The sequence below is a fragment of the Macrobrachium nipponense genome, chromosome 45, assembly GCF_015104395.2.
Source record: "Macrobrachium nipponense isolate FS-2020 chromosome 45, ASM1510439v2, whole genome shotgun sequence".
Taxonomy (NCBI): domain Eukaryota; kingdom Metazoa; phylum Arthropoda; class Malacostraca; order Decapoda; family Palaemonidae; genus Macrobrachium; species Macrobrachium nipponense.
In genome coordinates this window covers 15,491,274-15,503,504 of record NC_061105.1, presented here as the reverse complement: position 1 = coordinate 15,503,504, position 12,231 = coordinate 15,491,274, and the positions used below count along the sequence as shown (strand labels likewise).

Sequence of the window (12,231 nt, the reverse complement as noted above, 5' to 3'; positions counted from 1 at the left end):
CTTACAGGAATGCCCCAAGGATGGCAAAACAACTACTACTTACAGCAGTTGATGAAAGCAGTCATTCTGCCTTCTTGGATCTTCTTAGTCAGCATGTGAGTTTTTTATTATTATTAATTATTCTGTAGTACAATTGTTTTGCTTACAGTCTATAACGTTACCCAAAGATATGTCATATACAGGCAGTCCCCTGTTAACAAAGGGGGTTCTGTTCTTGCATTGTGTCGTAAACTGAAAGATCATCAAAAACTAAGAAAGCGTTACTTTTAATGCTTTGGGTGTATTTAAAACTGTAAACTGCATTTTTATTTTTCCATTAGAAAACCTACAAATTTTCATTATTTTGCCTTATTGGAGTCATACTTCTTCCGTCGGATCGGCATCATAAGCATTATAACCTCAGAACTTAGTCATAAACCAGGAAATAATCTCTGATTAATACGTATATTTCAAAAGCATCGTAACTTTGGAGCATTGTAAGCCGGAACCATCGTAAACTATACAGTACTCACACTTTTTGTTTCCTTTTGATTTGGTGCTTTAAAATTAATGGGATTGTAGGTTTTATTTTTTAACTAGTGATCTTGAAATTTTATAAAATGTTGGGTTTGCCTGTATTGCTTTGTTTATGGTGTATGTATTTAGTAACATACGCCAGAATGGTTATACCCCCAGCTGTCAGAGGCCTGGGAAATCTATCCTATACAAGCTGAGTTTCTTTTAGAGATACTGCAGTATACAAATGTTTCATGGCAATGTTTGAACTTCTATGGGAATTTAAAAACTTCATCGGTAACTGGGTGTCTGTACTTCAGCTATGCAAGAAAATTGTTACTGATTTTTTATATGAATATTTAAATTTTCAAGAGTCATTAGAGTGTATTTAGTGCATTATACTTTGCTCCATTGCATATGACTAGATTATTTTCCACAGATCCTGCCTAGGGATTTTATATATAACTTGAAATTTCTTAGGTATTCTTTTCTGCCATTTTCTAGTTTTATGATTCTCTTGAGTTTTAATGCTTGCAGGTGGTACTCAAAGAGCAAGAATTAATGTTCTTACTGTTTGTTTGCTTGTACAAGTTCAAAATAAAATAAACATTAGTTATGTTAAGGAACTTCTAATTGTATCTTGGGCAGACGTATAGTGAATGTACTTTTAATATCTAGGGGAGAATGTTTAAGATTAGGTGTTAAGATACTGGAGATACTCTAGAATAATACATGTTTAATTTTAAATTTCCGATGAGTATGTTTTAGTTATAAGAATTTGCGTATGGGCGAAATAGGATGAGGCACAATTTATGTAGTGCAACATTTGCACTGCATTTTTTCCAAGCCTCAAGAACTAAGACTTACCCCAGTAGTATTTCTTAAACTTCATGACATTTTTTCCCCCCTCTCAGAATGATAAACGCAGTATGGTTGATTTAGGAGAAGTCTTGACTGAGCTGAGTCAAAGCCAGTTAGACAAAGTTTGGACTGAACTTCATTCATGGGCCACCGACCAGTTAAATAAACTTGTAGGTGGTAGTGAAAATGATGAAGTAAATAATTTTGCAAAAGAACCTTCGGAAACCCGTCAGTCAAATGAACCTACAGAGGTTCAGGAAGAACTCAACCAGATGGAGGTTGTGGAGAGTGAAGGCAGTGAAGGTCAAACTGGGAACACGGAACAGCCATCTGTTGGAAGTGGAGAGAATGATGTTCAGCCTCCTCAGGTAATTATATCTACATATAAAGGATTACATTTCACCTTAAACTATTCCATTAATAATAACCTCTGGTTTTACTGGGAACAACTGCCATTTTCCTTTTGTTCCTTATCATTAATTGATTCTGTATTTGCCTGAATTTAACTTGAGAGGTTCTTGTTTATGGATGACTCAGTTCCTGGCTAACCCAGTTTCATGATGAATAATTTGTAAGCAGAACATATTGTTTGTATTTGTACAAGATAAGATTTATTTCACAAATTTTCTTGTAGTTATTCCTCATGGTCTGTGAACTTTTTTATACCTAGGGAGAGATCTACAATGAGAGTATCTTGTTGGGAGTTGTGCAGTTTGCAACCTTACATATCAGCACTATCAAAGGATTTGGCACTTTTATACCAGAGAAACTTTTAGAACTTGCTGGTAAGTAGAAACATTTAGTATTTGCATTTTGAAATATTTTATAACTATCGATTTTGTAATCTGTTCTTTCTATATATGTATATGTAATGAAGATTTTCCCGTGCCAGAATATTTAAAACATAAGTACTGTAGGCAGTCCCCGGTTTCATGGTGCTTGTCTAGTGCCATAAAATCAACGATTTATGGCGCCATAATGGACCAAGTTTCATTATCGGTGCCATAAGGTACTGATAACAGACTCAGACTTATGGCACCATAACATACCTAATGGAGGTGCCATTAACCAAAACTTTGCGCCATAAATCACTGAGTTTCTGTTAATGGCGGTTTTCACTTATCAGCAAAAAAAAAAAAAAAAAAAAAAAAAAAAAAAAAAAAAAAAAAAAAAAAAAAAAAAACCCCGATAACCGGGGACTGCCTGTAATAGAATAATTTGGTGCCACTTAATCTAATTCTACTCCCATTACCCAGAAGAGTAAGAATTCCATAGATTCCTTTCTGTTACAGGAGTTTTCCACTTTGGAATACCCTTGAAAAAGCATTTACAACCTAATGTAAATGCTTTCATTGCCTGATTGAACTTGTATATTTATTTTGTCTATTTTCATACAATCAACTTACCTGTCAGATATATACATAGCTAAGACTCCGTCGTCCCCGACAGAAATTCAAATTTCGCGGCACACGCTGCAGGTAGGTCAGGTGATCTACCGTCCTGCCCTGGGTGGCAGGATTAGGAACCATTCCCGTTTTCTATTCATATTTTTTCTGTCGCTTGGAATGTAAACAACGTTTGCAGTTCCTCCTGACTTGATTTTTGGATTTCATCGCCATCGATCTTCTGGGCTATCTTTTGCAGGGAAGTACTGGATCTTTGGTTCGGCATACGCATATTAATTTGTTTTAATAACTTTGGCTTCGTAAATTTCGAAGAATTGTTTACGTGTAACTACCGAACTTTTCGGTAGACACTCACATAGTTTGCAAGAAGGAAAATTTTAATATTTATTCATAATAACGTGTAGTAAATGTTAGAATTGATTGAGCTAACTTCCTTCTTAAGGAAGTAAGGAATAGAATAGTTACGCTTCCTTTAGAAGTTTTTATAGCTCTCGTACTAACGAGCAGTTAGAGCATTAACAATACTAGTAGTTTTGTATCCTCATCTCCTTCTTACTTCACAGAATCTTCAAATTCATATTGCAATTTGAAGACAAAGGAATGTAGCTCAAAATACGAGCTATTGAAAGGTAAGAAGTTATTTTAGTGTTAGTGCAGTGGAGGGTGCGTTCTGATCGGCTGTGTTTCGCTCCCAGGCCTAGACCTCTTCCAAGCTCACATACCCAGAGGAGAAGGAAAGTCGAAAGCCTTACGGAGGTTATGGAGAATCCCCACCGATCAGGCGTCCCCTCGGCAGTATCTGTAGCACGTCCCAGACTGCCAGTTTCGCATTTGGAATGGCGTCCTAATTAGTAGAGGGTGCGTCTGATCGGCTGTGTCTCGCTCTCAGGCCTAGACCTCTTCCAAACTCACAAGCCCAGAGGAGAATGAAAGTCGAAAGCCTTACGGAGGTTATGGAGAATCCCCACCGATCGGGCGTTCCCTCGGCAGGATCTGTAAAACGTCCCAGACTGCCAGGGATAGCCATTGGAAAGGCATCCTTTAAAAAGTGCGTCTCTTCTTCCGTTTCTTCATCTTACATCCGAAAAGACGAAGAATGTACATGTTTGGAGTTCGGACGATCTGGCTCGTTCTCTGAAAACTAAGAGAACACTGACTCACTGAGCGAGAGGCTGAGAGCCAGCCAGCAAGCTAGCGAACGTTCCAACAGCCAGCAGCGAGCCGCGTTCCAACAGACTAGCGCGAGCCTCGTTCATACAGATAAACGCGAGCCGCGTTCCAGCAACTGAGCGCGAGCCGCGTTCAAGAACTTTTTTCTTGGGCCAAGGCGCCTTCAAAGAGAAAACAGACGGCTAGACTGAGGAGCCTTATAGTAGAGTGGCAATCAGAAGGATGCTTCCATTGAACGCTTACTGGCAAGAGGCTCGTATAACAAGACTAGAGGCGCTCGGATCTATCAGGGCGCACGGGACCTTCCACGCAAGCGGAACGTTCCAGGAGCGAGTCTCCTTTCTAGCGTGCGGAACTATCCAGACGCCAGGCGTCAGAAGATTCCAAAATCTTCATTTGAGAGAGAGGTCAGTCGCGAGACTCCTCTTTGAGTTTTTTAACTTGAGCAACTTTCCCCTGGCAAATGTGCAAGATGTCGCACAGGCGGCCGTTGCTTTTGTCAGAAGGATTCTGATACTAAGAGAAGCCCCTTTTCATTATTCAGAAGACTCCTGTGTTAGGCAGTTCCTCTCAATGCGGACTCTCTCCTTCATCCATGCTCTTCCCTCGTTTTGAGGAGGCAAGAGCTTTGGGAGTTTTTCTTAATAAGAATCTCATCGACGTTTGGGTATGATGGCGGATAGGAAATATCTACTTCCTTCCGTAAACCCTTTATTAAATGGAGTAGCTGGCAACTCTGGAAGAGTAAGGCCAGACGGCTAACGGGGACTGCTTTCGCTGAGAGCCTGATACCAACGCAGTACGCCAGTTACTGTCAGTACCATGTAGGTGTCAGTCATGAGCGGTCGGGTGTATCTCTCTCTCCTGCGGGATGGAATAACTATCCGTATCTCTCCCCTACAATCGCGGTCTTAACCTCGGATTGAGGGGATAGTTAAGCTAACATAAATAAAATATTGTATGCCTTTTGCTAAGAAGCTTTCAATAAGAGAGATAGTACCATCTTTCAATGCTGTTTACCGTAGGTAACATTATTAAAGGATTCTATCGCAGCAGAACATTATATTATATAATGCTCTCAGGCTTACGAAAGCATAGCTTATTAGAGTACCTGCTCAGAAGAAGATGGATGAGTCGGATGGGAAACATTCTCTTTGGGGCACAGGTGTTCTGGCACATAACATAAAAAGAATTAAAAGGAAGCGCCAGCCTGGCGCATTAAGTGCCAACCTGGCACAATGCTCCAGAAGTGCCAGCCTGGCGCAGTGAGCCAAGAGCACCATCCAAGATTTTCTCGTTTTAACGAGTTATTAACCTAAGAGTCCAGTAGCCTCTCGGACAACAGGCTCGGTAACGGCAAGATTCGTTCCTGATTTCGTTACCCATTTAATCACTTAGGCCAATTCCACGACTCTCTCATATCGCAAAGAGCATCGAGAATCTCTTTTTTCGCTCCTATTCGCGTTAACAAAGAGATCCTTCTCGATCGACGATAATAACTGTTAACATGTTTAACATTTATTGGAAAGAGTTGTGAGAACTTGCGGAAAGTCTTCTTCATAGATCTCTCAGTAAGGTAGAAGACGAACAGGCTTCCTATAGACTGCTTCCTTTTCCTCGAACCAAGAGAGGTAGCAATATACGCCATCTTTATTTTTTTTTTTAGAAAGGGGAATAAACTTAAGTCTTTTTTCCCCTAAATATAAATTATTTGCAGAATTTAAGATAAAGGGCGTCAAAGAAAGAGAAGATAATATTTTATGCCTCATTTTGGCCTTAGAGAGGTTGGATTCACAGAGGTCACGTTCTTCTCACAGCATGTTTTGGAAGTCTTTTCCAAGACAGTCTGAATATTCTATCAGCATCTATTATAATGGACCTTAACAACCTCTCCACTCTGAGTCTGTCTGCGTGCAGACTGACCAGAAGTGGACATGAATGAGAGGATTTTTCAAGGTAAATGACAATAGTCATGGACAAGATATAGAATTGCTGCAGATTGTGCTAGAGGGAATGAGGAAACTGTCCTCTTCCGAGACCTCTGTGAACCACATAGCGGTTTTTTCTTCCCTTTCAGAGGGAAGAATCACCTTTGTATATATCTGTTATCAAAGAACACAGTAAAAGGCTATACTCTGTCTCTATAAAGGGATTGGAGATAGCAGAGGATTAAGATCTTCGGGATCTTATACGATACCTCAATATGACAAGAGTAGGATATCATGTACTTCTAATGGGATCTTTTTTGTGGCCACAGATTCTATGTTCCGACAAGATGGAACTGCTCCTCATCAAACTTCTTTGAGAAATTTTTATGAGGGAATTCTTTGTTTCTCTTGGTCCTAAACGATCATTGGAATCTCGCATCAGATTCTATGGAGATTAGGCAATGGGTTCTTGCCAGCATAGTATGTCTGGCAAAAGAACTAAAACCCCCTATTCCTGATTCAATGTTTTCAGATAGAGGTTTTGTTGTCCAGGCAGGGTACTTACGTTTTCATCTACAGTAGAATGGTTAAAACGTTTGCCTACAGAGTCTTTGGAATGCGATGACGGCTCGAAATGCTTCCCAGAAGGTGTTCAGAGGGATACAATAAGGAGCTAGAAATCAGGAGTACTCCCAATTTCAGCTCGGAGTCTCCTTCGACTTCCAAGCTTCTTCCCTTCCTTCGGACAAGGATAGGGAAGATTCTGCAACGAGAAGCCCCTTCAACAGGTAAGAAGAGATCTCGTGAGCAAGGGAAGTACTCAAGAAGGATCCTCCTCGAAGGAAGACTTATCTCTCATACTGTTAGATATCCTATCGTATACTGGATGTAGCGGACTACAATCGCCTCCCCTTGCCGGAGAGGCTAAAGCTCAAAGTGGAAGAATTTCTTCCACCCTTCTCCAGTCTTGTGATTTACTATTGTGGATGTTCAGGACTTTCGGACAATGTAGCGCCAACCAGGGAGCCTTATGCTAAAACAGGCGTAAAAAACGCCAGAGGCAGACAGCCCCAAGAACACTGTCATTGTCTGATGAGGAGAAAGACCGGGCCTACAACCTGACACAGATGCGCTAGATGCGAACATATAGGACAGATGAGAGTGTCCGATGTGGACATTGCCAGACATCCTCGAGACTCTACCAAGCTCGAAGCTCCGGCAAGTGGGGAGTAGCCAACCAGGCGCGAGGCGGCAGGTAAGCGCGAGGCGCCAGGCAGGAGCGAGGCGCCAGGCAGGAGCGAGGCGCCAGGCAGGCGCGAGGTGCCAGCCAGCCGCGAAGCTCCAGGCAGGCGCAAGGCGCCAGCCAGGCGCGAGGTGCCAGGCAGGCACAAAGCGCCAACCTGGCGCGAGACGCCAGCCAGGCGCGAGGTGCCAGCCAGGCTCTAGGCGCGAATCTCCAGCTAAGGCGCGAGGCGTCAACCAGATGCGAGGCGCCAGTCAAGCGAAAGGTACCAGACAAGCGCTAGGCGCCAACCAAGAGCGAAGCACCAGCCAGGCGCGAGGTTCCTGCCAGGCTTCAGGCTTCAGTCGGGAGAGATCCATTTCAAGAAAGCCCTGGTCTTCTTTGAAACATGGAGATCTCCTAAGCACTTCATAAGTGACTTGATTCCTTCAAACAGCTGAGAATTAAAAGCGCAGGAAGTGCGCGCTTTTGCAAATTCTTGTTCTTTACATAACAATATGTCATATAAGACATATTAGCTGTGTTGTACGGTAGAGGCAACTCTGTGTTGACTTCTCATTACACAAAGGATGTCAAGTTAACCTACGAGAGATCCTTCTCGTTGGTTTATACGTTTCTGCGGATACGTTACTGGGATAAGGAGCCGACACTGATCCTTAACTTTGAGTTAAAGTTTTTTAACTTAGTGAAATTATTGGGGTTTTTGAAAGGAGTGTGGGGATAACTTTTCAATTTGAGCGCGAACCCTCGTGTTAGGATCAGGTGATCGGTATCGGTGTTGCGCTCCTTCATAAGGTGTATTGTTATAGAAGTGGTCCAGTACCCATTGACAAAGTCCTTTCAGGCTCTGCCGAGTAAGCGGTTCATACCCCATCGGCAGACCCACAAGAACTCTTAGCCATATATCACATATCTCGCTAAAGTCTTGAGGTGATGCAGACTACCGGGCAACAGCCACGAAGTCTACCACCTATCAGATAGGAACCAAGGTTTTTTATACCTACAACATATGTTGTTTACCTGTCTATTCCATGTTAGCTGTCTCTTACCCTCCACCAAAGGGTGTCAATCAGCTATGTATGTATCTGACAGGTAAGTTGATTGTATGAAAATGATATTGTTATAATACAATAAAGTTTCATACATACTTACCTGGCAGATATATACGTTAATGGCCCATGGCCCACCCAGCCTCCCCGCAGGAGACAGGTGGAAGAAAAAAAATATGAATAGAAAACGGGAATGGTTCCTAATCCTGCCACCCAAGGCAGGACGGTAGATCACCTGACCTACCTGCAGCGTGTGCCGCGAAATTTGAATTTCTGTCGGGGACGACGGAGTCTTAGCTATGTATATATCTGCCAGGTAAGTATGTATGAAACTTTATTGTATTATAACAATATCATTTTTCTAGTTCTGTTACATGGAATGGTGAGTGTGTTAGAGGGACAGCTACAGGAGGAAATTGTGACTCTGTGTGAAACATGGTGGCATCAAGAACTTGACGAGAGAGACTGCCTCATCACCAATGTACTTCCTATTTTAATCCAGATGGCTATAGCAAAATCAGGAAAGGTTAGTGGTGTCATTCATTACGGAATCTTTTGTTCTTTTTATTGAATAAGTATGGAATGCCTTTATCTGATTTTTTTTTTCCTTGGTCACTGAAGAATATTATAGCATATGAAGTAGAAATGAACATTGCAAAATAGCCTTTGTAAGAAATTGGAATTTCAGTGTGTATTTTGTAACCATTTTTACTCATCAGGAGAGCAGATAATCAAGTTAGTGAGTTTGAATGAAAGTAAATTAAAAAAGGTAATAGATTCTCTCTCTCTCTCTCTCTCTCTCTCTCTCTCTCTCTCTCTCTCTCGTCTCATCTCTCTCATCTCTCTCGTCTCTCTCTCTCTCTCTCTCTCTTGTGTGATGCACATTGTGTATTGTTATTATCAAAGTAGTCTCTCTCTCTCTCTCTCTCTCTCTCTCTCTCTCTCTGTGGTGATGCACAGTGTGTATTGTTATTATCAAAGTAGTTTAACCAGACCACTGAGCTGACTTTCACCTCATATGACTGGCCTGTGCATTGTATAAAGATAAACCATTGTTGTCCTGCTTATTGCTGTGATTATTTTTATAAACAAACAATAGTTATAATGTTTTTTACGAATAATAAGCATTTATTTTAGAAGTAGTAGGGATTTTCATTTGGTGCACAATGAATCAGCAGATGTTGGGGTTGGGAGGGGATTCCCCAACTTGTATGATGTGAAGTCCATCAGTTTTGTTATTTTGTTTCAGTAACATTAAAGTTTAGAAATGTCTTACTCACCTGAGATGCGATGAAAGAAAGCATAAGAGAAAAATCGTTTGAAACAATTTTAATGTATTTAAAAAAAAAATTTATTTACATTCACTGGTTAATAAATTATTTTCTGAACTATTACACAGAAAAAATGTCCTACTAAATAAATTTCTAAACTATTACACAGAGAAAAAATGTTGCGGCTGTCTGTGGTCTTCGAGGAGCTCTTGATGTAGTGGAGTTTGATGAGCCCCTGGTGGACCTGCTCGGGGCTTGTGTTGCCAGCCCACGTTTCTTGAGCTTCGAGGAAGGGTGCCGGTGGCTCTGTGAGCTGTTCACAAGGCAGATGCTTGTAACTCGCCTCCACCGCAGTGTCAAAGCAGTGCTTCCCGAGTGCACCAGAGATCAGAGTGCAAAGTATGGGGAAATTTACTTCAGGGCTTGGAAAAAGAGTACTGGAGATGTCCAGCAGGTGAGGTTATAGAGCTGTAGTACAACATTGGTTTTGTAGCTGGAATGTATACATACAGGTATTCTCCTACTTAAGATGGGGTAAGGTTAAAAAAAAAAAAAATTATTTGGTGAAAAATTCATATCTCAAATATAGCCTAGTCTACACTACTCAGTAAACTATACATGTACGGTATGGTAATTATTGAATATCAACTAATTGACTCATGATAATTCAGTACAAAGAGAAATTGAATAACACTGACAAGAGTTAGCCTAGCATACACTATGGTATGCTGTATACGTATATGGTAGCCTAGTCTACAGTACTATAGTACTCTTCACATATACAGTATAATAATTATTACTATCAGCTAATTCTGCAATTTAATGTATGACACTTACCTGGCAGGTATATATATAGCTATATTCTCTGTTCCACCTGGCAGAAATTTTCAAAACTCGCGGCAATCGCTAGTAACCTATTAGTAGTTCAGGCAACCACCACCCCGTTACCGTGGCGCTAGCGCTAGGAACCGTTCCCAATTGGGCCAGATTTTCTCTGCCAGCCGAACCGGCAACATTGTTGGTGGTTCCCTGCTAGAATTTTCATTCTCGTTGCTGACTGATCTTGGATTTTGGTATTGTACTCGGAAACGTTAGCTTGGCATTCGCTTTGGATTGTTCTTTAAGATGTCTGACTCGGGAAGTATGTTTAGAGTGTGTAAAAGAGGGGTGTAAGGTAAGACTCTGCCGAAAGCTTCGGTCGACCCTCATACCGTTTGTAAGAAATGTAGGGAGAATGTGTGTACTTGAGAGAATAGATGCATTGAATGTGAGAATTTATCAGAGAAGGAATGGAAGGTCTTTATGAAATACGTTGAGAGATTGGAGAAAGATCGTGTAAGGAGATCTGTTTCTCGTAGTGAGAAATCAAATTCTTCGAGTAAAAGGAGTGATTGTATTTCCTCTCCAGCTCCTTCTAATGTAGAATTGGTAATTCCTTCTCCCCAGGTATCTCCTGCGCCCGCTGCTGTATCGGAGGAGACGAACGATACAAATATTGTGAAAGTGTTCGCTGCCCTTGCGTCCATGGGCGACCAGATACAGCGACTTACAGACAAAGTTAGTGCTTTCGATGTCAGTGAAAGTGTAGTGGAGGGGGCGTCTGATCGTCTCTCTCGTGCTCCTAGACCTAGACCTCTGTCAAGCTCCCAGACCCAAGGGAGAAGGCATGTCGACAGTCGAAGGGAGGCGAGAGAGGTTTTGACACGGTCAGGCGTCCCTTCGAACAGTCCTGTTGCAAGTTCCCAGGCTGTTGCAGTTCGCCGCAGAAAAGGCGTAACTGGGAAGTGTGCGTCCTCGGAAGGTTCGACTTCCGAGCGAGAACGTCGGTATGCAGTGGTGTCTCGCCCACTCAAGAGGACGTTCAGGACATCAACTGCTCTCGAGAGACAGGTGCAAGATAGTGAGGCTTGGAGTAGTCCTGAGGTGTTGTCATCCTCGGAAGACGAGGGAGCAGTACCGATCAAGAGGAAAAGGATTTTTCGTACTAGAGAGGACGCAAATCGCACTGGCGATATACGTCCGTCTCGGCATGGTATTGCCTTGGGAGAATCGCCTCCATCTTCTTATGGATCCTCCCCTCGTATTTCTCCGTCGGGTGTAGAGTACAAGATCGCTCTCCTTTAGGTCGCAGTCCAGCTCGTAATCCTCATCCTTCGTCGTCTACCATTCAGGAGGATGGTACGAAGCATTTCTTACGGGAAATGCAGTCCAAGTTGGCAGTGTTGGTGAAGTCTTGGGATGCTCCTGAACAAGCATCTTCGAGGCGTAAGGACGATTTCCTTCCCATTAAGTCTTCGAAAAGGGAAGACAAGGACGCGTTCGCCGAGGACGCAGGGCGCACTGGCGCTAGGGATGGAAAAAAGTGTCGGAAGAAGTAGGACGCAAACGTCAGGACGCGGGACCAATGGTGGACGCAGGACGCAGGCGGCAGGAAGCAGGCGTGTCTACGATGGACGCAGGACGCAGGCGGCAGGACATCGAGAGGCGGCAGGACGCAGACGCATCGGTAGCCGCAGGACGCAGGCGGCAAGACATCGAGAGGCGGCAGGACGCCGATGCTTCGCTAGCCGCAGGACGCAGGCGGCAGGACGCTAGTCCGTCAACGAAGCGTCAATACGACGACGACTTGCAAGATATTTCTTCAGCAGAAGAAGAGTTGGAAGTAATTGAAGAAAAGAATACAGAACCTTCTTCAGATTATAAGGTTCTGACTTCACGTCTTATTGCTGTTTTTGAGGGGGAATTTAAACCGACAGCTCCGTTATCCCCCTTATCACAGTTTTCCAAGACTAGGACTCCAAAGAAGTC

At 42.6% G+C, this 12,231-nt stretch overlaps 1 protein-coding gene across 4 annotated transcripts in view; it reads left to right on the top strand.

The window, feature by feature from the left end:
* The window catches only part of LOC135214397 (condensin-2 complex subunit G2-like), a 98,264-nt gene that overhangs the window by 42,063 nt on the left and 43,970 nt on the right, over nt 1-12,231 (top strand). For all 4 annotated transcript variants that reach the window (XM_064248659.1, XM_064248660.1, XM_064248662.1 and 1 more), the window contains exons 2-6: nt 8-95; nt 1,410-1,724; nt 2,027-2,141; nt 8,518-8,678; nt 9,593-9,877. In XM_064248659.1, the coding sequence (XP_064104729.1) occupies nt 8-95; nt 1,410-1,724; nt 2,027-2,141; nt 8,518-8,678; nt 9,593-9,877 (964 nt within the window). The remainder of the gene's footprint in view (nt 1-7; nt 96-1,409; nt 1,725-2,026; nt 2,142-8,517; nt 8,679-9,592; nt 9,878-12,231) is intronic.